A 25,914-nucleotide genomic window follows, 5' to 3' on the forward strand; every position below is an offset into this window, starting at 1 on the left:
CGAGTGGTTAAAATAATTATATATTAAATATATTAAAATACAAGTAGTTTTTTTAAATAATTTTTAACTATTAAAGTGTACATCAATTTAGCTTTTTTAAATAATAGCATCTTCACTGTATATGCTTTAATGGTGCAGCTGCATGGATGTTTCTTGCTTTCTTTCTTTTTTCCTGGCAAGACAGTTGCGAGAGTATAGTTTAAGATTTGATCCAGTTTAAAATTCAGATTCGTCGAGTTAATTATTATTTTTAAAAAAAATCAAAATGATATTGTTTTAGTAAAATAAAAATAAAAATTAACGGATTTGTAATTGAGTCAACTTATCGGGCCAGCCGGATTACATATTTTTTTTTAACCCGGCTTGATTTCAGTTCTGAGTTGATCAAGTCTAGAATCGACTCATCAAACCGAATCGAGTTTCAAAACTATGCACGAAAGTGAATAAGTGGTGGTTGAAGTGTTTTTTTCCTAGAAATTATCTCTCCGGGCTGGACTGCATTTTCTGTGGAGGAAAGGTGGTGGAGCTGTGGTCCTACGTATCGGTGCTCAAGTGCTGCGTAACGTTAGCCAGAAGACATAGAAATCTCGTCCAGTTTTGGCATTGTGGGCTTTCCACTAAACAGAGATGGAATATAATTGATGAAGGAGAAAATGATGGAAAAGCTAAGCCAAAAATCATCAAGGAATATCTTGATTTCTCAAGGTTGAATCCATTAATTATCCCATGGGTGCACTAATTAGGGTTTTGGGAAGCTTGTGTCTCTAAAATCACACGAAGGAGAAAGGAATTTCTAAGTCCTCTCATTTGTTGCTGGAGAACAAATCCCTCTTGGAAAATGAATAATTTTGTGGAAATGGATTGTTTTTTATTTTTGTTGTGTGGTTCAAAAACATGTTCTGTTGTTTAGTGTACAGTAAAAATAATTTAATAATATGCATACATTCACTGGTTTTCTTTTAATTTCAACCTAATAATTATTATGAGAACTTGTTTTTTTTTTTAAAAAAATATTTTTGAATTATTTTATTTATTTATTTTAAATTAATACTTTTCAATATTTTCATATTATTTTGATTGGCTGATGTTAAAAATAATTTTTTAAAAATAAAAAAAATATTATTTTAATGTATTTCAAAATAAAAAATACTTTAAAAAATAACTAAAAATACATTTCACACCTAGGCCATCTCTCTAGATTCTGCTGCCTCTGTCGACTTGTCAACTTACAAGCTTCAAGTTGGTGACTTTGTTCATGCTTTCTTTTCCTAGATAATGTTTGCAGTGTTGGTCCTGTTGGATAGCTACATCGTGGAGGGCTTCTATCCTTGTTTTGATCGTCCACCGAGAAGGTTTTGCTCATGGCGTTGCCTCCTGGTATTGGTGCCATCTCGGGCACCGTGTTCATGGTGTCAATAGAAAGCAGCCCTAACCGGAGCCTCCTTCAATGCTAGGAAAGTGGGAAAAAGGCTATCATTTTGGGTAGTCTGAAGCTACTTTAACACAAACAGTCTCGATCTTTATCATGTGTAGCAACAAGAGGGTAAACAAATAGAAAGTTTCATAGTACTATCTTCATTACATACCCATCTATACGTATCATATTGGATTTGTCCTGTCAGAAATTTGTGCAAATAATGCACTTTGAATTCGATAATCCATCAATAAAATCAAATCACAGATAATCTCACTACAAAAATATCAGACATTTATCTTATCCATGAAGATTTTCAAGTGTTCAGCTTCCATAAACCTCTAGAACACCAGGGATTTGTTATTCTTACAACTTTCTGCTTTGCTTGCTGGGGTTCTCCAATTGCAGTCCCTTGATAACCCTCTCGTGCTTTTATGATATCAGCTTTAACTATGTGATGATCAGAAGTTCCTTTGGAGGAGATCACTGAGTATGATCCTGGAACAAACTTGTATGGTGAGTAGGGTGATGCCAGCATGTAATCCACTCTTGTGCCATACTTGCATGTCCCTTGTACATCTATTTCAACAAAATTCATGACACGCAAACTTTATGAACATCTCGAAAGAGAAAAGGGAAAAAGAAGTACAGAAAACTGGTAAATTTTGGCAAAAAAAACCAAGACAAGACTGTTCAATTACTTTGGCCTTTTGCAACGATGACTACTGGCTCGCATTCCCCTGCATAGTCTTTTGCATCTACGTATCCTTTTCCCTTCAGAAAATTTGTCACTTCGATTCTTGGTGTTGGCTTTCCTATGTCCTCGTAGTACTGGAAAATCCATCATGGCGGGTTAGAAGGTGTAGAAAACGCTAGCATTAATGCAGATTTTCAAGATATTTTTTGTTGAAAATTATACCTTGACAATGTCCATCCATCTCTCGGATGAGTAATCTGATCCATCAAGAGAGTTGATACCTCCTGCCAATATGTGAGGAGTCATGTCGTTTGATTTTATCATTGCTCCTATCTGTTTCATTCTCCAGTTTTCATCCAAGTGGTCTAATTGGGTGCAGTAAAAGTCTACTTCTCCTGCCCATGGCACATGGATTGTGGCCTTCAGCACATTCCTGCATTTGAAACACAAGGTTTTGCGCGTTGCGCTTTGAGTTTGAGATTCTCGAGGAAGAGTGTTTGCAAATATATTTCTAGAAAATCAAGCTGATGCTTGTACAGAGCAGTAATTCATCTGTTTAAGTGATGACAACTTGTCCTAGAACATTCAGACAGATGAGATCTTCTAACTTAGCTGTTCATAAGAGAAGCATACAACTTCGAATATGGTCCATGATCAATGCCTGTCCATCAGAAATCGCAGACATCTGCCTTTATAAAAAATGAACTTACTAGTTCCAGAAAAATTAATCTGCATGTTTAGTATAACAGCGAAAAAAGCAGTACCTGAAATCTTCATCATTGGCAATCTTCTGAACTTTCCACCTTTTGATTGGCCACTTTGACAAGATCGCATTTCCATATCCCGGTGCCCAGCTCTCTGCAAACACGTATTTCATCCCCAAGGAAGTAGCCAAATCTGATAGAGGACTCATGCCTTTCTCTTCATCTGCCTTGACATCTTGCAGGGCCAAGATATCAGAATCCACTTCTTTTAAGACTTCCATAATGCTTCTGCTGCTTTTCCAGCCTTCTTCACTTATGAACTGAGTCATATTAGCCGGCAAGCACACAGGAGACCTCATCACAACATTGCTTCTATAGTTTCTGCTAGCAACAATGTTAGAAGACCCCCCGCTTTCATCCTCCATAAAGCCAAGCAATTTACTATTTGCTAATGAAATCTCATTATCAGGAAGATTAATCGAAACCTTTAGTTTTGATCTTGAAACCTTCTTTTCTGCCGGGAATTTCTCTGGATTTTTCAGGCTATCATGCAAGGGAGATTGCTTGAGTATGCTCTTGGGATAATAGCTTACGGAGTTTCCTTGAGCATCGTATTCCACCGGACTCTTGTATGCCATATAGCCGTCATGTTCTTGACTGATCATGATTGATTCCTCAGCCTTGGGAACTGCAGGTGCAAGAGAGAACATGGCAACATTGAATGTGGCAATTCGAATTGGTCTATCAGAGCTAGAATTACCATGCTTTCCATTTAGATGAATTGAAGATTTACGAAAGCCTGGACGCCATTTACATCGATCTTTGGAGCTTATTTTTCCAAACCTTTTGATAATAACTTTTGGCCTTGGACGCCTCCATATCAGCAACCGTATCCTTGCACAGAGCTGCCGCAACTTCCTGCCTATCAGACCCAACATGTAAGATGCTTCTTGCACAGATCCTTTTTAAAAATTTGCAACGCAACAAGTTTCAGGCTTTTAGCACTGTGTCACAGCATAATTAGATACGAGACTAACTCTGGAGCTAGAAGGGAGAGGTAGCAGGGAACACAGGCTTGTAGCGTAACTAACAATGTGGTAGTGAGGAAGTAGTTGTAGAGGCAAAAAAGTGCTTCCTAGTCCTAGTTTCAACTGCTCCAAAGGAGTGGGGTAGTTTTTGACAAATTAGCAATGTTGTTGATCTTCTTTTGAAACCCTCCAAAAAGCAAACCAACTGCTACCATTGAAACGAAGATATAATTGGAGGGCACAAGATATAAAGTAATAAGATGCAAGACTTTCTTCAAGTCTCCAACACAATAATGACAAAAGTGGCTTCCGAATGGCTTTGCGTACCAGTGCAGCTGAAATTAGATTTTCTTTAGCAAGTCTGATGAAGTTTCAAAGGATTTAATCCAAATTTGTTGACTAAGAAGTACGAGTTAAGAGATGAAGCAATCACACATGGAGTTTTCCTCTATGCTGATTCCTTCAAGAGGATTTTGTCCACAGTTGGATATGAAGGCCCAACCACAAATGGGCATTAGTCAAGATCAAACAGGTATATGAGTGCGACTACTGTTCTTGGGTTCTTGTATCATAAGTTTTTCGTGTCAAATGACGTTTTTTTTTTTTAAAAAAAAAATAATTTTATTTTATAAAAATTAATATTTTATTATGTTTTTATATCATTTTAATATGAAAAAAATATTTTTATATTATTTTAATATATTTTCAAACAAAAATACTCTTTAAAATCAACCATTACCGCACTCTTAAACATCCTTTATTCTTCATACTTTGTCAAAGAAAACAATCACAGCCTTTACAGGCATGAACGTGTGGAATCAAACTGCCGTCCGAAGTGGAGAGTCAATGTTCAATGAAGGCTGGTTTTTCCTGTGGCTTTCGTGTCTTATTGTTCATTTCCCTTTTCTCCTTGAAAGCTTGTGGATAATGGATTCTTCGAACATCCAAGAGACGTGTAGTGGTAAAAGGAGTGTGGATTAAGAACACACCAAATTAGTGCCTTTTGCATTTCCAACCATACCAGACCACCATGATGAACAGATTCACTTAATAACATGTTTTAACGCAGATTAAAACCTGAAAGGATGAATTGCTATTTCACTGGTAACAGAGACAAAACAAGACAACATGTCCACTTCGTCCAGAACTTGAAATAAAAAGGGTCATATTTAATGCTGTCAGCTAATCATGGTTATTACTCAAGCTCCAGCATTTTATTACAATAGTAACCCTCAAGGGTTTAACTTACAAACCATTTCCCCAGACAACGTAAAAGATTCTTCCAAAGCGTAAACTAACAAATCTTTCTCCACATTGGGCTATTTCCCAGCAACCCGTGCAATGTCATAACATCACCCACATTTCATACCAGTTTCATGACATCAATTTGCTCTATAAGAATGTAAGAAATAACATCTATCATTTCGCCGTTCATTCCTCAGTAAACAAGGTATCCAAAGGGCTAGAAGTTGACTCTGCATTTCTGGTCTCATCAAAGAATCCATTAGATGCATTTTCCCTCCTAGATTTCCTTTCCTGGATTATAGATTCTTCTGTTTCTGTGCAATATTTCCCCTGTTTCACAGGTCTCTCAGCTACAATAAACTTATGTCCATCTCGGCTTCTTTCAGAAAAGCCTGCCCAAACTGCAGACAACCACGGGTGAGAACTAGGACAATTGTATACAAAAGTTTGAATCTTAGTTGTTTTTTGATTTTTTGTTTGTGAAGGGAAAATATCTACTTCTCTATACTAATTTAGTTCTTGGTGCTATTAGGTTGTCAATACCATTCACTACATGATAATGGTGACATATGCAGCTGAAAGAAAAAAACAAAGGCATGTGGAATGAAGACGCAAAAGATATTTGTCCATGATGTAATTTGTATTTAAGAAAAAGTTAAATGCGAAAAAGAAATGACAGAACAGAATGTACAGGAAAAAGAGACTTCTCAAATTCTATAACTTGGAATGGATAGGTTCAATGTATGACATGAAACTTTTGACACAAATTACTTGCTAGATGATGATCGTTTTATGGTTCATTGGTTTATCCTCTTGGGGTGTTCCTTAACATATAAGACCTAAGAGATTCAAGAAATCTTTATCAGAAGCAACTACCATGATGTAAGCCTACAGAACATTTTCAAGAGTACATTTTACTTTAAGTGTGGAATTTCTTAACCATCAATAACGGTGATTAATGCATTTAAATAATCACTTCTGCCTTCAACGACCATCTGAATCCCTACACAAAGATTATTCTCAAACGAAGGGAGCACTATGCTCCAGAGTGTTAAAATTGCAATTACAGTATTCTAACATCTGAGCAATTTTTACTTGTTAAAGGAGACTAAAATCTTGCAAGAAATAAAAAGGGAAAGAAATGTTGTGCATTGATTTCTTCCAAGAGAGCCTGAAAACATTCAAAAAGAAAAATAAAGTACGAAGAGAGTAGCAAAATGTCATAAATTTATACTACACAAAAAAACAGAGTCATCAAGCAGGCCTAAAACCTAAAAAAACAATCCAAGTGCAAGCATCAATTTCATGCATACCTCCAAAATGATGCAGAACAATAGAAGCTGCAACAGTAACATTTAATGAAGCCGTACCACACCCATACTGTGGAATGTAAACAAAAAAATCGCATATCTCACATTCCTTTGTCGAAAGCCCAGTTCCCTGCAACCAAAGCCCTATTCAGAAACCAGAACCACACCATCCATTTCCATAAAAAGCAAGCAACTTTTCCATAGAAACAAAGAACAAAAAAAGACCCACAATCATGAATTCAATGATTACCTCGTTACCAAGTAAGAAAGCAGTACTTCTCTTAAAAGGGTGTTCATTGACAGGCAAAGCAGAATCCGTAATCTCCACGCCGCAAATATCACAATCTTTCTCCTAATTAAACAACATAAAACCCTAAACATCAGATATTCGCGATAAAAATCTGGAAAAGAAACAAGATTTGGAAGAGAGACAAAACTTTGAGGAAGTTGCGGGCATCAGAGAGAGAGTGGAAGTGGCGAAAAGGGAGGTGTGAAGTGGAGCCATGGCTGCCAAAAGAATTGAAGTCTCTGCGGCCAACAAGTATAAGCTCTTTGACGCCAAATGCAGTGGCACTTCTTGCTAGTGTACCCACGTTGTGTCTCTTTGCTATGTTGTGTACCACTACATAGCTTTCTCTTACCATTTCTCCTCCTCTTCTCTGCTTCTCAGGTTCGTGAAGGTTTTTAGGGTTTTGCAATTTTTGCCGGTGCTTGAAACGACAACGTTTGCAACATTACTATTTCATTTCTTTTACCGAGTGATATTCATTAATAACTTTCATGAGTATTTGAGTTAGTTTATTTATATTTTAATTAATTTTATAAAATTTAAAATTTAAAATTATATAGATTTTTAATGATTTTTAAAAAAATTAGCTTAACCTGAATATTAATTAAGTGTTAACTTGACTCAAAATTAGTTAAAGAATAAAATAAAATAATTTGATAAAATAATTTGTAATTCGGTTAATTTGAATGATTTTAATGTTCAATTTTTTTCTAATTAAAATTAAAATTCAAAATTATTAAGTTTGAGTGAGACCCAATTAAATTAATAACAACTTTTTTTTATTTAAAATAATATCAAATTAAAAAACAAATCTTCAAATCTATATTCTAAGCATAGTATAAAGAAAAATATGTATAAAGGTAAACTAGACATTATCTTTATTTTTATAATGTTTGTATAAATTTATATTTATTTAATCAAACCAAATATAAATCAATCTCATTCTCGTCATTTCATAACATTAATTTATGATGCTGACTTTTCTCTTCCATCTTGCACAACAATTAAACTCAACATAGAACCTATTTGATAGTGTTATGTTAGGTGAGAGATAATTGAGACTGTGTTTTGCTTTAATTGAAATTTTAAAAATATTTAATTAATTAATACATATCATAAATTTATATAAATCTAATCTCTTTAAATCTATCTTTTCAAACAATAAATGCAACTGTAAAAATTATTACAACAACAATAATTAGGGGTTAGAAAAAAATTAAAAACCAATTAAATTAAGAAAATCAGGAAAAAAAAATAACAAAAAAAATCAAACTGTAAAAAAAATTGATTAAAATTTTTCAAAAACTGATTAGTTTAGTTTAGTTTTAGTTTTATAAACTTGAAACCGAAAAAACCAAACCCAAACTGAAAATCCACAAGAAAAAAAACCGAGTCAAACAAAAAAAAACTGAGTCAAACTTATTTGAACTGGTTTTTGTTAAAAAAACCAAATCAAATTAAAACCGATTACTTTAAACTGGTTTTATTTTTTTAAAAATAATTTAATTTAATTATTTTTTAAATAAAAATCAAATCAAACAAAAAATAATCACCTCTAATAATAATAATAATAATAATAATAATAATAATAATGAAGTGATGGACTACTCTAGTGATAATGAATAGAAGAAGCGCAACCAAAAGGTAGCCGCAAAGCAGGCCCATCACTGTCCGGTTGGATTGCCTCTCTGTCTCAGGCCATCGGAGCACCTCCACTGGCAGCAACTCTTTGCCTCAAAGCTCAATTCCATTTACTCAAGCTGAAATAGCGACTCTGTTACTCGTCTGACATTGAGACATTGGCAAATGGATAATTCATATCTTCCAGACTGCCAACTGATAGAAAAGCAGTCAGCAGACGCAACACGAAGGAGATGTAGAAGCCATTTTTCACCTTTATGAAGGAAGAACAAAGTTCACCATTCCCATCAACTTCTCTGGTTTTTCAAGTTAAACATCCCTAGGAAGGCATTTCATTTCAAGCTTTCCTGAAGTGATTCATACAAGGTAATATTCAGATTTTGATATGAAATTTTTTATTATTTAATTTTATGCTATCAAGTATAATTTTTAACTTGATTATTGGATTAAACTATTACTGTTACAAGAGTTTCTGTATATATTATTTTATATTGAATTAAAATTTTAAGTTAATCGAAATTTAAAAAATGATTATTTTATATTGTCAAAATTACTAAACAAATCTTATCAACTCTGATTGTCTAGACTTTCATCTACTATTTGGACTATATCTAGAGTTATAGAAGAAATTCTGCTAAGATTATAATTGAGTTGGAAAGTATACATTCATGAATTTCTGGTGATATATGATAGGTCTGCTAATTTATACGGACAAGAAAGAACAACGTGGTTGAAGTCAAGATTAAATTTGTCAGGAATGTGTTAAAATTAGAGAAATATTATTTCCTTGTATATTATGGATTCTAGTCAATACAAGAATTCCTTAATGATCTTGGAAGTATGTGTGGCAGATATTGATTTACCTATTCTACAAGAATTTTATGTCAAATAAAGATATTTATAGCAGTAACTATGGTTGTTAAAATCGCAAGTTAACTCGTAAAATTATACGATTTTACGAGTTAACTTATATATAACGTGTAAAATCGGGTTAAAAACTCGAAAACCATTAAACTCAGTCAACTCGGTAAATTCAGACTGAGTTGACGAGTTTGACAAAAGTAAAAAAAATTAATTGACTCCCCTCCTCGTCCATCACTCACTCCCCATTCCCATTCTCTCCTTTGCCTTTTATCAAAACTCAAGTTCTCAAATCCCAACCCTAGTTGTGGATAGTTCCACAACTTTCACTCTTTCTCTCTCTCAAGACACTCTTTTCTTTTCTTTACTTCATTTGCCTATGTTTTTCCTCAGGTCTCTACTCACCATCTTTTATGCTCTTGTGTCTCGTCTCTCTGTATCAGGTTAGTTTTTTTTCTTGGCATACTTGTAACTTGATTCTTGAAGACTTGTTTTTGGAGATGAGTTTGCTGTAAATTACTTAATTACTACCATTGTTCTTCCTGGATTTAGTTTCCTGGCATTGCTTTTCATTTGCTAAGTTTTGTTTTCTTTTATTTCAATGTTGGGTTCTCTGAGGTTGTTTTGCTGCAATTTAATTTCCTTCCATTGTTTGAATTATTGTAGGTGAGGAGGAGAGCTAAATAGTCTAGAAGTTGAGTTGTTTATGTGTTGGATTTTCATCAAAGCATGTCATGTTCTTGTTATACTATTTTCTTTTAAGTAAAGTGTCAGCTTAATGATTATTATGAGCACTTGGAAGTTGGAACAATAGCTCTTAGTTGTAACTTCTATGTTACAAAAACACTTGAAAATAAAATTTTGCTTTTATCTTTCATTTACCTATTTGAGAGGGAACTTTTTCAGTTGCAAAAATAAATAGAGCAATCATATATTGTGAACTCTTTAATTTTATGTTGTTTTTTTTTTTTCCTTTTGATGATTAAGTTGTATGATTTGCGTTGTTTTTTTTTCCCCACCCTTTTGATGATTAAACTGTATGATTATGTTTGGATTATAGAACAAAAGAAAGGAATAACATGTTTGAAGTGGTGCTATATAAAGGATATGTATTGCGTAGAATGATTATGAATATAAAGATACGCTTGATTTATTCCTTGTTTAGATATTAGTTCTATGGTGGTTTTACAAATATCAAATCATGGGCTGTATTTATTTCTTGTTTAGATATTAATTAAAACTCTAGGACTGGAATATGCAACATTCATCTTGAGATTGCAGATATCCTAATTTGCAAAAATAAAATATTATGGAAATATAAAGCATATAAATCACAGCCACACAAGGTAGAAATAGATCAAGTTAAACTCGAAATGAGATTCTCATTTACAGATTTCAAGTTCTTAGTTACATGTATCCTTCTACATCATTTCACTTTATTTCGATCAATATCCTCAGTGATTCAGTTATTTAAGAATTTCAAGGATTCATGTTTATGGAATTAATAATTAGAGTAACTAGCATTTATCTATAATTCTTCAAGAGATGACAACTTGGATACAGAGCATGAAATGAGTTATAGATATTGCTAAGTAGAAAACACCTGGGTCAGAGGCCTTCAACACTACATTTGCCAACACAATCAAAATGATTCTAACTACTATACCATCTTTCTGTGACTCCAATTATTTTGTTTAGCCATAGCTACACATACATTTCACTGATCCTTTCTAGTTCTTGTCATTTCTATTTGAATTTCAACTCCCTTGTATTCATCATTTGCTCTTTTAGCATCTTGAATTCTTTGGGTGAGTTTATTTTCCATGATTGTTAATATATAATTAGTTTAAATATTTTACTTATAATTTTACGATCCGAGTTTATTCTGTGTAGTGTCAAAAAAGCGTTTTTGACAATCTTGGCAGCAACTATTATCCATAGTTTGCAAGATTTTCATTTCCATTATGTATTGTATGTGGTGGGAAAGAGGCTTTAGATTCTTTCATAGTTTTTTTCTTTCTTATTTTTTGCAGGATTTCCTTATTCAAAAGAAAAATTATGAGAGGCTATTTAAAGAAGATATCTACGTCACTTTCCTTTCTATTTTTTAGAGTATACTTTTAGTTAAACAAGAAAAGAAACTTCAACATTCAAGACAATATTTTTCAAGCATGGAAAGAGGTTTAATGGACAACACAAAGGGATACTCTTTTATCTACAAGTTTCATATTCGTCTACAAGGGATCCAATGCAAGGAGATATAGTTTTGGTGTTGTTTTGACAACTTGTATAATCTGAATATTTTTTAAGATTTATTTATTATTTTAATTAATATTTGAGATAATTATATTTCAGTTTTAGAGTTTTTTATTTCTATTAGGTTTGTTTTGGTCCAAAATCAATGTTTAAGCTTATTTTAGGCATTAGACTTATGTTTAACTGAGTTTTTAGTTAAGACCTAGTGGTTTGCAGTCCAATATAAAACCAATAGAATTATTATCTTAAGACTATATTATATATTTTTTTATTGCAAGTTTAGATAGCCTTAGAAATTAAAAAAATTTAATTTTTCTTGAGCAAATCTTTTTTTTGCTAGGATAGAGTAAATTCAACTTATCAAGATATAACCGATCTTGTGGCATTCCCAGTCATTCAATATATCTGATTCTTAATTACAAGTTCACTTCATATCAAAGTTCAATCAAACCTGATTATTCAGCTTTCTTTAAGAAATTATCATGTTTATTGTAGGTTGCGTTACTATGTAATCACAAGTTTCCCTTCAATATGGGAAAAGCAATACTGAAGCATAAACATTGCACTGTAAGCCAATTTGAATGTCTTAAACTCTTTCAATAGGTATGACTCGGACGCATTATTCAACTCAAATGAGACCCGCAATTGTTGCTCAAAACACTCAGCTCAGCTCCATAACAAATTAAGAGCGAGCATATCGTACAGGAATACGCTGCTGTATGGGACCTCTACACGAGGGGCAGTCCTTCATCCCTTGTTTCTCATGGAGCTCATTGCATGTTGTGCAAACCACCTGATGAGCACATGGGAGAAATACTACAGCCATCTCTTCCGAGAGGCACATCACACATTCCCTTTCTCGTTTCACACCTCCTGTCTCAGAGTAGTCATGGAAATCGTTGGCCACTTCTGAGATCCATGGAGTCCTTGACTCCTTTTGAGCAGGATTACTTTTTATATCTGCAAGTCTGCTAGCATAGCTTCCATCAATGCCCCTACGAAGTGCTGCAATTTTTGAAGAATCAGTCTTCAGTCTCAATTGGGAGATTTCTTTTTCAAGCTTCTGAATATCATCCTTGTACTTCTGTAAATTGGTTTCTGCTTTCAATTTGATCATGCCCTCCTTGGATTTAGCTGAAGCCTCGATATTTTCTATTTCTTTTCTTAATAAACTGGCCTGCATAAGCAGTTCTTCCTTTGCCTTCTCTTCCTGTCGCCATCTAGCCTGTGATATTTTTCACTTTCAATGAGAAAGGGCCTAGTAATAAGCATGCACGAATAGAATGTGATGTGTCGAACCAATTTGCCAAGCACACTATATACTTTCCAAAAATTACATATTAAAACTCCACAATCGAATACAGATGTTTAACATTACACCATCAAGCTTCTGGGAATTATGCTTCAGGGGTAAGATGGTCAGGCAAAGACAAACAAAAATGCTCCCTAAAACACAGACAAACAAAGGATACCGAAATGACAAATAAATAAGACCTCAGTTTAAAGAAAGGGTTTGCAAACCAATTTGAAGGTAAGAACATCTGGAGGAGAATCCAGCGGGACAGTGCTGCCAGAAATAGAGGGATGAGAGACAAAGAAATACAGTTGGAAAGAATCTGTAAACAAAATTTTGATCACCATACACAGTAACCCTGACATTTTTTGGTTAACAAAAATCAACAGGAAGTCTACAAAGGATCAATGTATGAAGTCCATCTTAACATATATTTACAGCTCTAGTGCCAAAGCATGCAGGTGCCAGCAGAGAAGTGTCGTTCATTCTGTCAGCAGCAGTAGCATATATTCTAGCATAAATCATTACCTCTACATGTGCGCTTACCACATCAACTAGCCTTCTAATAGAAGTAGCCTGATAGTGTATGTCGTACACATGCCAATGAACAGAACTGCATGTAAGACATTACGCATGCGCATGAAAATGTAGTAAAGATTCTCAGACCAGGTATCAACCTAATTGAGCACTGTTCACCATTCCATCCATAATTCTTTTTTTCTGAGCAGTGAAACAACCTATATCTCAACCAGCTAAGCTATGAACCGCATGGTAAGTTACAATGTTTGGAAACGGTCAAAAAGTTGGCAATGAGAAACCTGTCACTGGCTGCACCACTCAATGATTGATCAAACCCCCCCATGCTACGTAAAATTCAAATGATTAGCAGACGATTGTTATAATATATCCAGCGTGTAGCCTCTGAAAAAAGATGGAGGAAAAGGAAATTGGAGCCAAATTCTCAGAAGCATACCTCATACTGTTCCTGTATTTGTCTAGCCTGCTCAAGATCCTGTAGTAGCTCTAAAACCTTGTGTCTTTCGGTTGCAAACTCTTCCTGGAGCAGAGCTTTTTGCTTTTCCCACGACTGAAACTTCATTAGTGTTTTCTTCTCCCTCTTCGATACTTCCTGACAGCTTGCAGCTGACTCAACTGCACGTAACTTAGCGGCCTCCATTTCTTGCCTCAAAGCAGCATTCTCCACCTCGAGCCTCTGGACAGCAGAATTGGCTATCTCCACCTGCCCGCTTGCCTTGCACAAAGCATTTTCCATTTCAGTAAGCTTCTTCATGGTGCTTTCCTCCAGAGTTTGCTTCTCTTTCTTATGCCTTTCAACCTCTTCCTTCTCTTGTCTTAGTGACTTAAGTTCAGCCTTGTCCTTACCCAGCCTTCGAGCAGCCTGCATAACCTTTTGATTTGCCCATTCTGTCCATTCTTGGAGCTGATTTTGTAGTTCCCGTGCCCTTGGAATAAGCTTCATAATCATCTCATCCTTCTTGTCACGGGGGACCCACTGTGTTAGAGACTTGTCATACAATATCCCAGCATAACTAGACATAGGTGCCTCAGCACTGCAGCTAGTAGGCACTAAAGTTGAGTTGCTTTTTGCAGGCAGTGAAAGAGAGAGCTCGGTATCAGCTGCTGCTGATGCAGGTGGGGTGTTGACTGTAGGTAGAACTGGAAGGACACTTACTGGGGGTAATGCGGATGAGATATCAGTCTTAGGGATCGAAGCGCTTGTACTAGAAGATACTGAATTAAATGTTACATGGGAAGAGGGATTACTAGGAAGATTCAGGTTCCTGTTATCTTGAGGCACATCAACTCCCATTGCCTTGCTTAATCTTAATGAAGCATTCTTTATATTAACAGAAGTAGAGTCTGAAACAGATTTCAATTTTTTATCCAAGATTAAACCACCCAAGCCGCTTAGTTTCCCTGCTCTCGAAGCTTTAGACCCATACGTCCGATAACTCTTCTCCAAATGAACTGACTTCTGTCTAAGTATATATTCTCTCTTATTAACACCAGAATGGACCTTCCTACTGACGATAAACTTTTCTTCCAGTATAGTAGATTGAGATGATCCTGCAATGTTGGAGGATTTATCATCGACTGTAGAATTCAATCCCTCTTTATCTGATACTGGTCCATTGAGAACAACACAGTTCTTAGGTTTTGTATTTTTGAGAACTCCTATCACATTGGTGCTTGTCTCTGATTGAGAACAAGGATTTGGAAGGTTTAGTTCAGAACATTTAGCTTCTGGTTTCAACTGGGGTTGAGTAGAAACAGGTGTGGTCCCATTTGAAGCACCATCAGTAGCAAAGCTGCTCAAGGGATCGCCATCCATTGCACAAGCATGAGAAACATTCATGTCACAAATCAACAAGCACCACATTGCATCTCCAGTGCTGAAGAAAGGCCTGACTTCCCGAAGTACACAAACCAATTCTGCCAACACATACCTCCCCAGCTGTTGTAAATCCTCAAAACAGTGCTCTCTTGAAGGTTCAATATCATGACCATTCCTAAGAAGTGCTAAAGTATTATCCACTATATTTGACACGGTGTATTTACACCCATAACAGAGACCAGACCTCAAAATAGCCTTCGTAGCCTCTTCCTCAGTATAACCACAAGCAACAATTTTCTTAATTGCACCCTTAAATATTGCATCCAAATTGCTCAAAACAAGTTCTTCTAGCTGAGATTCTGTAAGATCACTCCAATCAGCATCATGGGATTCCTCTGACTCTACTTCCCCTCTAGGCTGGCTTGGCCCTACCTCAGATGAACCTAAGGCACTAGACAATCCAAGGTCAAGTTTTAACCCATCAGAATGGTATTGGTTTACACCACACAGGTCACAGGCACTGGACTGCCCATGACCTGGGGCGGTTTCAAATTTCTCAGCAGAGAATTCATAACCTGGACACTCATTCTGAGCTGGAGACATAATCTTACTCGGGTCACCCAAAGGTGGATCTGCACGGAACTTCCTCTTATTCCTGCTTCCCTTTTCTTGGATGGACGCCATTGGCAAAACTTGAATGGGACAACTACTACTACTTGCTTTAGCAACCATTGACGCCATTTTAATCTGTAAACAAACAAAACCAATATCGTTATATCAGTCAAACCTTACCGATCATCTATCCGTCAACCGGCGATGCACCCCCCCCCCCCCCATTTAATGTATCAAAATCAACAGAAAGGACATTCAAATAATCATAAAAAAAGCAGCTAAATCAAGAATCAATACAAATGAAGCAATCAAAAATCATTTCTTCACCATTTTATCTCACTAACAAACAATAACCCAAATCAAGAATCGCAAAATCAATCAATAAAAAAGAATTCCCAGATACAAAAACGAAGAAGAAGAATAAGTAATCAAAAACCAATGAATTAAAAATAATCCCAGTCGACAAAAACATGATACTCAACACCAACCATATAAATTTGAGCAGGGAATGGAACAAAACAGCTTAAAATAAAGGAGATTTATCGATTGAGGCAAACACAAATGATATAAATAGATAGATAGATAAAACATCTATAAAAGAAATAAAGATTTGAGACAAGAATGGAATGATCGAGGCGTACCAGAACTGTGAGCTAACATAAAAATCAAAAGGGTATTAAAAATTGGAGACCAATCTCAAAGCATCACAGAAATGGCAGAAATATATGTAGTTATTTCTCCTCTATTTTTTTTTAGTTTTTCATAATTGCATTTGTTGCAAATTTATGTAGTCCTAGAGTTTCTTTTTGTATTTGTTTTTTTTTTTTTTTTTTTCCATTTTCTCTATTACTAATTTTAACCATACCAACTAACCATGGTTAGCTGTATATAATTAGAGTGTTTTTATGTAGTTTTTGATGAGCATTATTAAAATCAACTTGGTATAATGGGTCGGGACTTGACTCAAGTTAGATTAAAAAATTAGATGAAAAATAACATTTTTTAAATTTAAAAGGAATAATAATTTGATTAAAATCTAATTAAATTTAAAAAAACTAAAACAATTTTATTTTATTTTTTATTTTTTAAATTGAGATAACATTATCATGATTGATTCATGTTAATTAATTAGTGTGACTTGAATCATAAATTTTTTTAATAAATTTGGTTTTGATATGTATGAAATAATACTATAATCTTTTGATAAATGATAAGATAAAAAAAACAATAAAATTACCCTATTTGAGTTTAAGTTTTATCATTAATTTTTTTAAAAGATAATATAATATATGTTCAATTGATACAATTTTTTTTTATTTAAATGCAACATAAATATGATAAGATTATTCTAAATATGTGTTGGTGAAGACAACATAAATTAAGTAGATATTTTTAAATATATAATATTTCTTTTAGAGTGTGGTTGGCCTAACTTTAAATCTATTTTTATTAAAAATAATAATTAGTTGTGGTTAAGTTAAAATTTACTCAATCTCTTAATTTAACAAGGGCACCTACTTATTCTTAAAAAAAAAAAAAAAGAAGAAGAAATTAATCCAAACATGGCACCTACTCACAAATTGTTGTCTTTTATCTATTTTTTATTTTATTTATTATCCTTCCAAATATTCATGCAAGGAAAAGAAAACGGAAATGTCCTATCAAAACGAAAATGTATTTTTAACTCTCGAGAAAAAATAAAAATTAGGAGATTGAATGCATTTCTTTCTTCTTTCTAATTGCTGGTAGCAATTCCATCCACGCATCAAGTTTATTGATAACTTATTGGAGTCACACAAAGAAACACCATCTCCTTGATTGTGATGTATGTTAAATCATAGTCATTAAGCACTTGATCCAAAAAAGCTGAGGATTTGTTATTTTTTTTAATTAATATAGGTGTCCGAACTAGCTTGTACGCCGAACTCGTGATCATTAAGAAGCAAACTCAAAGCCTTAATAGTTGAGTTGCCTCTTAGGGTTGAAGATTTGTTATCTTATTTAGGTTGGATTTGTAGTTAAACCAAATAAAATATTATCTCGGTTAAGTTTTAAAAACTTGGTTAATTCAATAAATTTTAACAGGTCAATAAATTTTATTCTAAATATGTGTTGGTGAAGACAACATAAATTAAGTAGATATTTTTAAATATATAATATTTCTTTTAGAGTGTGGTTGGCCTAACTTTAAATCTATTTTTATTAAAAATAATAATTAGTTGTGGTTAAGTTAAAATTTACTCAATCTCTTAATTTAACAAGGGCACCTACTTATTCTTAAAAAAAAAAAAAAAGAAGAAGAAATTAATCCAAACATGGCACCTACTCACAAATTGTTGTCTTTTATCTATTTTTTATTTTATTTATTATCCTTCCAAATATTCATGCAAGGAAAAGAAAACGGAAATGTCCTATCAAAACGAAAATGTATTTTTAACTCTCGAGAAAAAATAAAAATTAGGAGATTGAATGCATTTCTTTCTTCTTTCTAATTGCTGGTAGCAATTCCATCCACGCATCAAGTTTATTGATAACTTATTGGAGTCACACAAAGAAACACCATCTCCTTGATTGTGATGTATGTTAAATCATAGTCATTAAGCACGATTTGATTAAGAGGATTGATCCAAAAAAAGCTGAGGATTTGTTATTTTTTTTAATTAATATAGGTGTCCGAACTAGCTTGTACGTATCTTAACTAATTCTATAAATCCTGAAGTTAATAACCATGTAAGTCTCTAATAGCTCTAAGAGGATTCGAACTCGTGATCATTAAGAAGCAAACTCAAAGCCTTAATAGTTGAGTTGCCTCTTAGGGTTGAAGATTTGTTATCTTATTTAGGTTGGATTTGTAGTTAAACCAAATAAAATATTATCTCGGTTAAGTTTTAAAAACTTGGTTAATTCAATAAATTTTAACAGGTCAATAAATTTTATTCTAAATATGTGTTGGTGAAGACAACATAAATTAAGTAGATATTTTTAAATATATAATATTTCTTTTAGAGTGTGGTTGGCCTAACTTTAAATCTATTTTTATTAAAAATAATAATTAGTTGTGGTTAAGTTAAAATTTACTCAATCTCTTAATTTAACAAGGGCACCTACTTATTCTTAAAAAAAAAAAAAAGAAGAAGAAATTAATCCAAACATGGCACCTACTCACAAATTGTTGTCTTTTATCTATTTTTTATTTTATTTATTATCCTTCCAAATATTCATGCAAGGAAAAGAAAACGGAAATGTCCTATCAAAACGAAAATGTATTTTTAACTCTCGAGAAAAAATAAAAATTAGGAGATTGAATGCATTTCTTTCTTCTTTCTAATTGCTGGTAGCAATTCCATCCACGCATCAAGTTTATTGATAACTTATTGGAGTCACACAAAGAAACATCATCTCCTTGATTGTGATGTATGTTAAATCATAGTCATTAAGCACGATTTGATTAAGAGGATTGATCCAAAAAAAGCTGAGGATTTGTTATTTTTTTTAATTAATATAGGTGTCCGAACTAGCTTGTACGTATCTTAACTAATTCTATAAATCCTGAAGTTAATAACCATGTAAGTCTCTAATAGCTCTAAGAGGATTCGAACTCGTGATCATTAAGAAGCAAACTCAAAGCCTTAATAGTTGAGTTGCCTCTTAGGGTTGAAGATTTGTTATCTTATTTAGGTTGGATTTGTAGTTAAACCAAATAAAATATTATCTCGGTTAAGTTTTAAAAACTTGGTTAATTCAATAAATTTTAACAGGTCAATATATATAAAAAATAATAAAATAAACAAAACATAATCAATTTATTTTAAATAATTGTTCTAGTTCATGGTTTGACCTGGTAATCTAATAATACATGATCCTTTCTAGAATAGATTTTAAATTGAATCAGACAATTATGCATAGAATATTTGGCCAACATCATATTTTATTTTCATTACACTTGCTAGTATGTATTTGATAAAAAAAATTTGGTGTGTGTTTGATAATGTGGTGCACAATAATTTTTAAGAATGATTCTTAGTAAAAAAAAAAAACATTAAAAATGATATTTTTATTTTTATTTTTTTAAATTAACATATCAAAAACATAAAAGAAAACCTAAAAATACTTCAATTTAATGTTTTCTAGACAAAAAATAATTTAAAAAGTATTTTAAAAATAGTAAAAGCTACCACAATATTAAACAAACATTTAATTTGGAATTTAATTTTCAAACTTTGATTTGCATCTAAAATCATGGTTTAAAAAAAAAAACATCAAATGATACCCTTTTGAAAATCAAGTTCATAAAACTATAGTTCTAAATGGATAATGAAATAATCATAAACTTATTCTTCTTTATTTATATGGCAAATTTAACCATGACAACCAAAAGGCATAGAGTGTCCCTAATTCATATAGTTGGAGAAACCGAGAAAGCACCTATTAATCTTTAATCTTTGTTACCCGGGGAAAAGTTTTACCCAATGCAAACATGTTTTTAATAAAATTAATGTAATAATTTAGTAAAAATAGTGAGATAATTATAATTGTTAAATCTAGCCTGGTCTAACATATTGATGTGGAAACAGAAATTTACAATCTGATTTAATTTAAATTTTTAATTAAATTAAATAAGATATTAATTTAACAGAACTCGTTAAATCCAACTAAATTTTTGATAATCTAGCTAACCTAAACAAACTGAATCTACCTCACCTATAAAAATCAAAATAGGATCCTTTTAATAAAAACAATTGATGTAGATACCAGGTACTTTATCTATGTCAGCTTTTGAGAAATTATATTATTTTAATCTAAATATGGGTCAAATTCAAAGTTTTGATAAACACAAAATCTACACTCTTGACTCATAATTTAATTTAAATATAGCTAAAAGTATTTAGTTGCCTATTTTCTGAGAAACAACAAGCCCAAAGATTTATAGCTCAAGGAGGAAATTGTTTTTTTTTTTTTAAAAAAAAAATATTAGAAAACAACATGATACACGTGAAATGTTCCTTCCACTTTTCAGAACTTACGCTTTGTTTTTGTTCAGAAGGGAACATGATACACATTCCAACTATTTTTCCTTTTCTTTTTTCTTTTTTGCAATCTTTTTAGTTGAATTTGATAGTCGGAAGCATCGGAAAGCAAGTGAAAAATACATGGGAGTGTGAATTGGAAAATGAGACTGACTGATGAGACTTGGACCCTCCGCCCGCCGTAGCCCCTCCTTACTTGGTGGGGGTTATGCCCCCACCTTTCATAGGGTAGGTGGGAGTCTAATTTCAATATTTTTATTGGACTTTTAATCATGCTTTTAAAAACAGGTAGGACTGATAAGATTTTTTTTAAATAAAAAATTTAAGTGATTCGGTAAAACTCAGTTAGAAAGCAGGTAATAACATATTAACTATTTATTTATTTAATTAAAATAATATTATTTTGATTTATAAAAAAATTAAGGTTAACCTAAATCTTGGACTGGGTTCACCATTATGTTGAGTTAAATTTTTTTTTTGATCAGATAAAAAATTAACTTAATAATATGGTTAATTTGGGCCTAATCTAGTTAAAACTGGCTCTTAACTTAATAATATTTTTTTAAAAAAAAATTTTGGCTAAAAAATATTATTTTAATTTTGATTTTTTTTAATTTTTATTTAATCTGGATTTATTCTTCTAACCTGTGTTTTAAATATAATTCTTTTTCTATACCGGGTTGGACTTTACATTTAGGCCATGGATTTGTCTTTTTTTGGAAAATAAAATTGTAATGCTATTAGTCACTATAACAATCATTATAGGAATTAAAATGATGTAATTATACTTTGAATTTGATATGGAATTATAAGGGTAGCTTATCACCTCCATTAATTGTGTTTGACATAATTTATAAAGGAGCTGAAATTTTTAAGGAGGGTAATATTTAACTTTAAAAAAGAGGTTAAATTTTTTTATTTTTATTTTTATTTTTGTGCCTTTCTCTTCGATTTGTAAATTTAATATTGATTTTTTTCTTTTAAAATACTTATTTCAGACTACAAGTATAATATTATATATTTTTTTTTTTATAACAATTCTTAATTTAAATATTAATTTGATTTATATTAAAATTTAGTCACTTATTATTTTTAAATGGCTCACCCAAACAAATTTAGGCATTGAGGATAGCCGACCCCACAATGGCTGAGCTACCACAACAAGCACCAACATCTCCATTTCCACCACCTCGTCAGCAACCGCTTCACCAGAGCGATGCAGATGAGGATGATGACAACGTTAAGCAACTCAAACAATGCTCCTCTCTCTACCTATCCCTACAGGTATTATGTCCCGCTAAATTAAGAAAAAAGGAAAGGCTCTAAAACCCTAAACCCAGCAAGGGCATTTCTCAGTCACTGATTTGAATAAACTTTTTTTTTTTTTTTTCCTTTTGCTTATAATTTTCAGGATTGCCTTGTTAATTCCAATAGAAACTGGAAATCTTGCCAAAAGGGTATATGCTAAACTTTATTTGTTGTTCGGGGTTGCATCGTTGCTCATGAACAAGTGCTGACACTCGTCCTGCTTGTTAAAATGTTTCACAGAAATTCAAGCTTTGAAGGCATGCAATGAGAGGATGAAGAATGACAAGGGGAAGTGAAGATTCGTCACTCAGAAGCTCCAAAACCGTGGCTAACTCTCGGCTCACAATAAACTCTCCCTTGACTTCAGCATTCATAACTCTCCGATTGGCAATTTTTGTAATACATTGGATTACAGTAACCATTTGAGCTATTCAAGAATTTTGGAATGCTTCTCGTATTGGGATTCAATCGAAAAGAAATATAACATTTGCTTCCCTTGGTTCACAGTGGTATCATACAGTAGTTTATTGTTTCCAATAAATAGGCAAGTAAGAGATGAGAAAATACTTGTGTTGTGCAGCAGAGATAAATGGGCACTGGGAATTACGTGTTAATTATTTGGACTCCATACTTTATCAGCTTGTAGGCTTGCAAAAGAAGAGAAGAAATTGATAGAAGAAAAAACAGTTATTCTAATTAGCAAGTGTGTTTCTAGGATTGACTCTCTGCTGTTTCCTTTTTTATGCCACCAGTTAACATCTTAATTGGCTCTTCAAGTCCTTGTTGCTTCAAGACGATAGATGCAGATGCTCCTTGGCAATCAAAGTAATGCCTGCCCTTTCTTCTCTATTGAAGATGGTCATGGTGGACAATCTTCATGTTCATTCCGGTATGTTTGTCCAATCCTCGCCCCACATACGCAATTGAGAATCATTGTTTTTCTTAAAAAATCTCTCTCTCTCTCTCTCTCTCTCTCGCCCCTCCTCTCTCTGAGAAATCATCATAATTTGAGGCATTTTGGTGACTGTCAAAAACTGCTCTGAGTCTTTAGAAACCATGATTTCTGAGACGGACATAACCATTTGTTGAATAAAAACCCTTAGCTTGGAAGGGATGCGTAGGCAATTCCATCTCATTGCCCGCATGCCCAGGAAAAAGTAGATTATTTTGATGGAAAAAATGGAGATCCTTTTAAAAAGCCTTGTATCTAGAAATTTATTCACCAAGTTCCTAATAAAATAGGATGCCATATCATGTACTTTTACACAACAACCCCTCAGAGGAAGGGCCAACAAGGGCGACAATAGATAAAAGAAATGGAGGCTTGGGCTGGGATTTGATATTTCTCATATTTCACTCCTTATTTCACATATTGTTTTTTGTGCTTAGACTGGTTTTGGTGGCAGGCAAAGGGGCTGGGTTTACAGTAGAAATTGAAAGCCTTTATTAATTAACTCCAGAGAGGAGATCACTGAGAAGAAACAAACTTGATAGAGATGCTGTTGACACAATGGCGTTCGTCTGTTGGAGTCTTGTGACCCTCGCCCTTGAATACATGACCCAGATGCCCCCACAGGCTGCGCATGTGATCTCAGTTCTCCTCCCATCAGGGTCCGGCTGAAACTCAAAAGAAGAAGAAGAAGAAGAAGAAGAAGAAGAAGTTACAGATCGATTTATCGCAGCAGGAAGACCTTCATAGAAAGCAGGCCGAAGAAGAAGAAGAACTTACAGATCGATTTATCGCAGCAGGAAGACCTTCATAGAAAGCAGGCCAGCCACAACCAGAGTTGAATTTGGTGGTGGATTTGTAAAGAGGTGTCCCACAACCACCACAATTGTAAACTCCTTGCTCAAAAAACTTATCATATTCTCCACTGAATTTCGGCCTGCATGTTTGTGTTTATATTTATATATCATCAGATCAAAATCACTTGAAGGTAGTATGATGAGAAGAGAAGAGGGGAAAGAATCCATGACTCACTCTGTTCCCTTGTTACGAAGGATGTGAAACTGCTCGGGGGAGAGAACCGCCCTCCATTCTTCCTCGGTTTTCTGCACCGAACCTCCTCCTGCCATCACTGTTTTTTATTCTTATAATGGAGCTAATGCAGAAAAATATGCTGTTATGACTGTATATATCCTATCCTAGCTTGTATCATAGTAGTATTTTAAGAAAATAATCAAAAGTAAATATTATTAATTATTTTTTAATAAAACTTAAAAACAAGAATCAAGAATATATATATAAATTATCAATAATATTTTCTTGGAGCAGCTAGTAGTGTCTGTATGGTCATGGTCATGGAATGTACAAAGACTGAATATAGAACCAAATTCATTTTTATATTCAAGCCTCTCATTCCATCTCTGTACTCGTCACGGGCTTGGGTTTGGACCACCATACAATTTTGCTCTCAGCTACTCTCGTCGTACTGCAACTCCTCCTCACCAATCAGTTGGGAATTGCAGCTGGTAAAATGAAGTAGAAGTGCAGGGAAGTTGAACATGTGAAAGGCTTGTTCATTGTCATCTGTATATGAGCTTATGCTTAGCAAAGCAAGCCTCACTAACGAATTGAAACACAAGAGATTTCCTCAACTTTCAAAAATCTTATTGTTATTTTGAAAATGATCAAAGAAATAAACATGCGTATACACTTCAAAACTGCTAACTGAAGTATGTTCTGCAGTCCTGGTTGCATGTTTACCTCATAAGTGTTGGAAATCCGACCGGTGATATTTTGATCATTGTTCATTGAAGGTTAAACACACTAATATAATATTTAATGTGGTTCGGTAAATTACCTACATCCACGAGAGAGGTCCATATTATTAGAGATAGAAAAATGATACAAAACAAATACATGGAGAAGAAGGATTATATCCACTCAAACTTAACTCACAGCTCTCCTTACTGTACATGCAACTCTCTTTACTCTTCACTTTCTCTCTTGGTCTCTCACATTTTGCACTCTCACATTGCTCTTAAATAATTATGCCTTTTTTATAGGCATCAAATGGTAAGCTTCTCCAGCACACTTGTCAACTTTGGTGGGACAAGAAAGCCTTAAAACATGCCACCAATTGTGGCACTAATGGTGCTTCCACTTGTTTGGTGGTGGGGTATTGCCATAAAATGATAATATCCTAACAATCACCCCTTTTGCCATTTGTGTGGGCAATTGTCCTCTTGCTTCTTCAGCACAAGCTTGTATTCTGCAGCTTTTCCAAGTTTACCATTCTGAGAGCGTCTTCAACACAACATTCCCCTTCGAGCTTATCAACCATGCTTGGTTTGGAATGATTTTTCAAACCTCACACTAAGGCTTACAACTTAAACAGAAATTCCTAAGTGCGACAGTTATTGAGTATTTCAATGTGACCACGAGCTCACCACTCTTCCAAGAGTCTACTCATCTTAGAGTTACATCTGCCCTCTATTCCACCTTATGAACCACACCTTACTTCTTAATGCTCCACAAGTCACCCATTTATTGTCCAAGGCAAATGTCTTCTAGCTCATTAATCTTTAGCATGGGGGCAATATTAATGAAGTCAATCTTGCATTTGTCTTCATACTCATTATAGCCACTTCATTGGCTATCCATACACATGTCCACTCATATCTAGCCATCACATCGGCTCTAGGGTTGTACCTATAATTGGGCTCCTATTATGGCCTTCACACCTTCCATTTGAGGTGTCTCCGCCTGTTGTGCGGTGGTCTGAACTTGGGCTCATATTGTAGCCCTCACACCTTCTCTCGAGGTGTCTCCGCTCATCGTCAGGTGGCGGTTTAAACTTGGGCTCATATTGTGACCTTCACACCTTCTGTCTAAGGTGTCTCCGCTCGTCATGGAGCGGTCTCATCCT

At 33.8% G+C, this 25,914-nt stretch overlaps 4 protein-coding genes, 1 long non-coding RNA gene and 1 pseudogene across 6 annotated transcripts; 2 read left to right on the forward strand and 4 right to left on the reverse strand.

The window, feature by feature from the left end:
- Positions 1–1,546: 1,546 nt before the first annotated feature.
- On the reverse strand, positions 1,547–4,126 carry LOC118061127 (uncharacterized). Of its 2 annotated transcripts, XM_073410788.1 has the most exons (5): positions 3,576–4,126; positions 2,876–3,503; positions 2,334–2,544; positions 2,116–2,245; positions 1,547–1,993 (listed from the first exon to the last, which is right to left on the reverse strand). In XM_073410788.1, exons 1-5 carry the CDS (start codon positions 3,751–3,753, stop codon positions 1,731–1,733), a joined length of 1,410 nt encoding a protein of 469 aa, XP_073266889.1. In that variant the 5' UTR covers positions 3,754–4,126; the 3' UTR covers positions 1,547–1,730. The 2 variants fall into 2 exon arrangements, with proteins under 2 accessions (XP_073266889.1, XP_034930413.1); XM_035074522.2 differs by having other exon boundaries at positions 2,876–4,125.
- A 909-nt stretch (positions 4,127–5,035) lies between these two features.
- LOC118061128 (uncharacterized) lies at positions 5,036–7,113 on the reverse strand. The gene is made up of 4 exons (XM_035074523.2): positions 6,836–7,113; positions 6,649–6,750; positions 6,402–6,528; positions 5,036–5,489 (listed from the first exon to the last, which is right to left on the reverse strand). The coding sequence occupies exons 1-4, from the start codon at positions 7,040–7,042 to the stop codon at positions 5,275–5,277; spliced, it is 651 nt and encodes a 216-aa protein (XP_034930414.1). The 5' UTR covers positions 7,043–7,113; the 3' UTR covers positions 5,036–5,274.
- A 2,147-nt stretch (positions 7,114–9,260) lies between these two features.
- LOC118061144 (uncharacterized) lies at positions 9,261–11,565 on the forward strand. Its single transcript, XR_004689543.2, has 2 exons — positions 9,261–9,632; positions 11,223–11,565. It is a non-coding gene; the product is annotated as an uncharacterized lncRNA (long non-coding RNA).
- A 427-nt stretch (positions 11,566–11,992) lies between these two features.
- Positions 11,993–16,504, reverse strand: LOC118061141 (putative E3 ubiquitin-protein ligase RF298). Its single transcript, XM_035074542.2, has 3 exons — positions 16,349–16,504; positions 13,713–15,842; positions 11,993–12,670 (listed from the first exon to the last, which is right to left on the reverse strand). The coding sequence occupies exons 2-3, from the start codon at positions 15,834–15,836 to the stop codon at positions 12,128–12,130; spliced, it is 2,667 nt and encodes an 888-aa protein (XP_034930433.1). The 5' UTR covers positions 15,837–15,842; positions 16,349–16,504; the 3' UTR covers positions 11,993–12,127.
- Positions 16,505–21,844: 5,340 nt separating this feature from the next.
- On the forward strand, positions 21,845–22,546 carry LOC118061143 (uncharacterized). Its single transcript, XM_035074544.2, has 3 exons — positions 21,845–22,018; positions 22,146–22,191; positions 22,283–22,546. Exons 1-3 carry the CDS (start codon positions 21,878–21,880, stop codon positions 22,336–22,338), a joined length of 243 nt encoding a protein of 80 aa, XP_034930435.1. The 5' UTR covers positions 21,845–21,877; the 3' UTR covers positions 22,339–22,546.
- Positions 22,547–23,231: 685 nt separating this feature from the next.
- On the reverse strand, positions 23,232–24,240 carry LOC118061142 (peptide methionine sulfoxide reductase B5-like; annotated as a pseudogene).
- Positions 24,241–25,914: the final 1,674 nt, after the last annotated feature.

The sequence above is a fragment of the Populus alba genome, chromosome 8, assembly GCF_005239225.2.
Source record: "Populus alba chromosome 8, ASM523922v2, whole genome shotgun sequence".
In the NCBI taxonomy this organism is placed as follows: Eukaryota; Viridiplantae; Streptophyta; class Magnoliopsida; order Malpighiales; family Salicaceae; genus Populus; species Populus alba.

Bases quoted from the DNA above. Each gene is read 5' to 3' on its own strand.
- LOC118061141 (XM_035074542.2), bottom strand. From the start codon at position 15,836: ATGGCGTCAATGGTTGCTAAAGCAAGTAGTAGTAGTTGTCCCATTCAA. The intron at 12,671-13,712 runs GTATGCTTCTGA...AAAATATCACAG, and splicing joins AAATACAGGAACAGTATGAG to GCTAGATGGCGACAGGAAGA.
- LOC118061128 (XM_035074523.2), bottom strand. From the start codon at position 7,042: ATGGTAAGAGAAAGCTATGTAGTGGTACACAACATAGCAAAGAGACAC. The intron at 6,529-6,648 runs GTAATCATTGAA...CTTTGGTTGCAG, and splicing joins CTTTCTTACTTGGTAACGAG to GGAACTGGGCTTTCGACAAA. The intron at 5,490-6,401 runs GTATGCATGAAA...GGTTGTCTGCAG, and splicing joins TGTTCTGCATCATTTTGGAG to TTTGGGCAGGCTTTTCTGAA.
- LOC118061143 (XM_035074544.2), top strand. From the start codon at position 21,878: ATGGCTGAGCTACCACAACAAGCACCAACATCTCCATTTCCACCACCT. The intron at 22,019-22,145 runs GTATTATGTCCC...TATAATTTTCAG, and splicing joins CTCTCTACCTATCCCTACAG to GATTGCCTTGTTAATTCCAA. The intron at 22,192-22,282 runs GTATATGCTAAA...AATGTTTCACAG, and splicing joins CTGGAAATCTTGCCAAAAGG to AAATTCAAGCTTTGAAGGCA.
- LOC118061127 (XM_035074522.2), bottom strand. From the start codon at position 3,753: ATGTTGGGTCTGATAGGCAGGAAGTTGCGGCAGCTCTGTGCAAGGATA. The intron at 2,545-2,875 runs GTACTGCTTTTT...TTTCAAATGCAG, and splicing joins GCCAATGATGAAGATTTCAG to GAATGTGCTGAAGGCCACAA. The intron at 1,994-2,115 runs GTAATTGAACAG...TTGTTGAAATAG, and splicing joins CATCGTTGCAAAAGGCCAAA to ATGTACAAGGGACATGCAAG.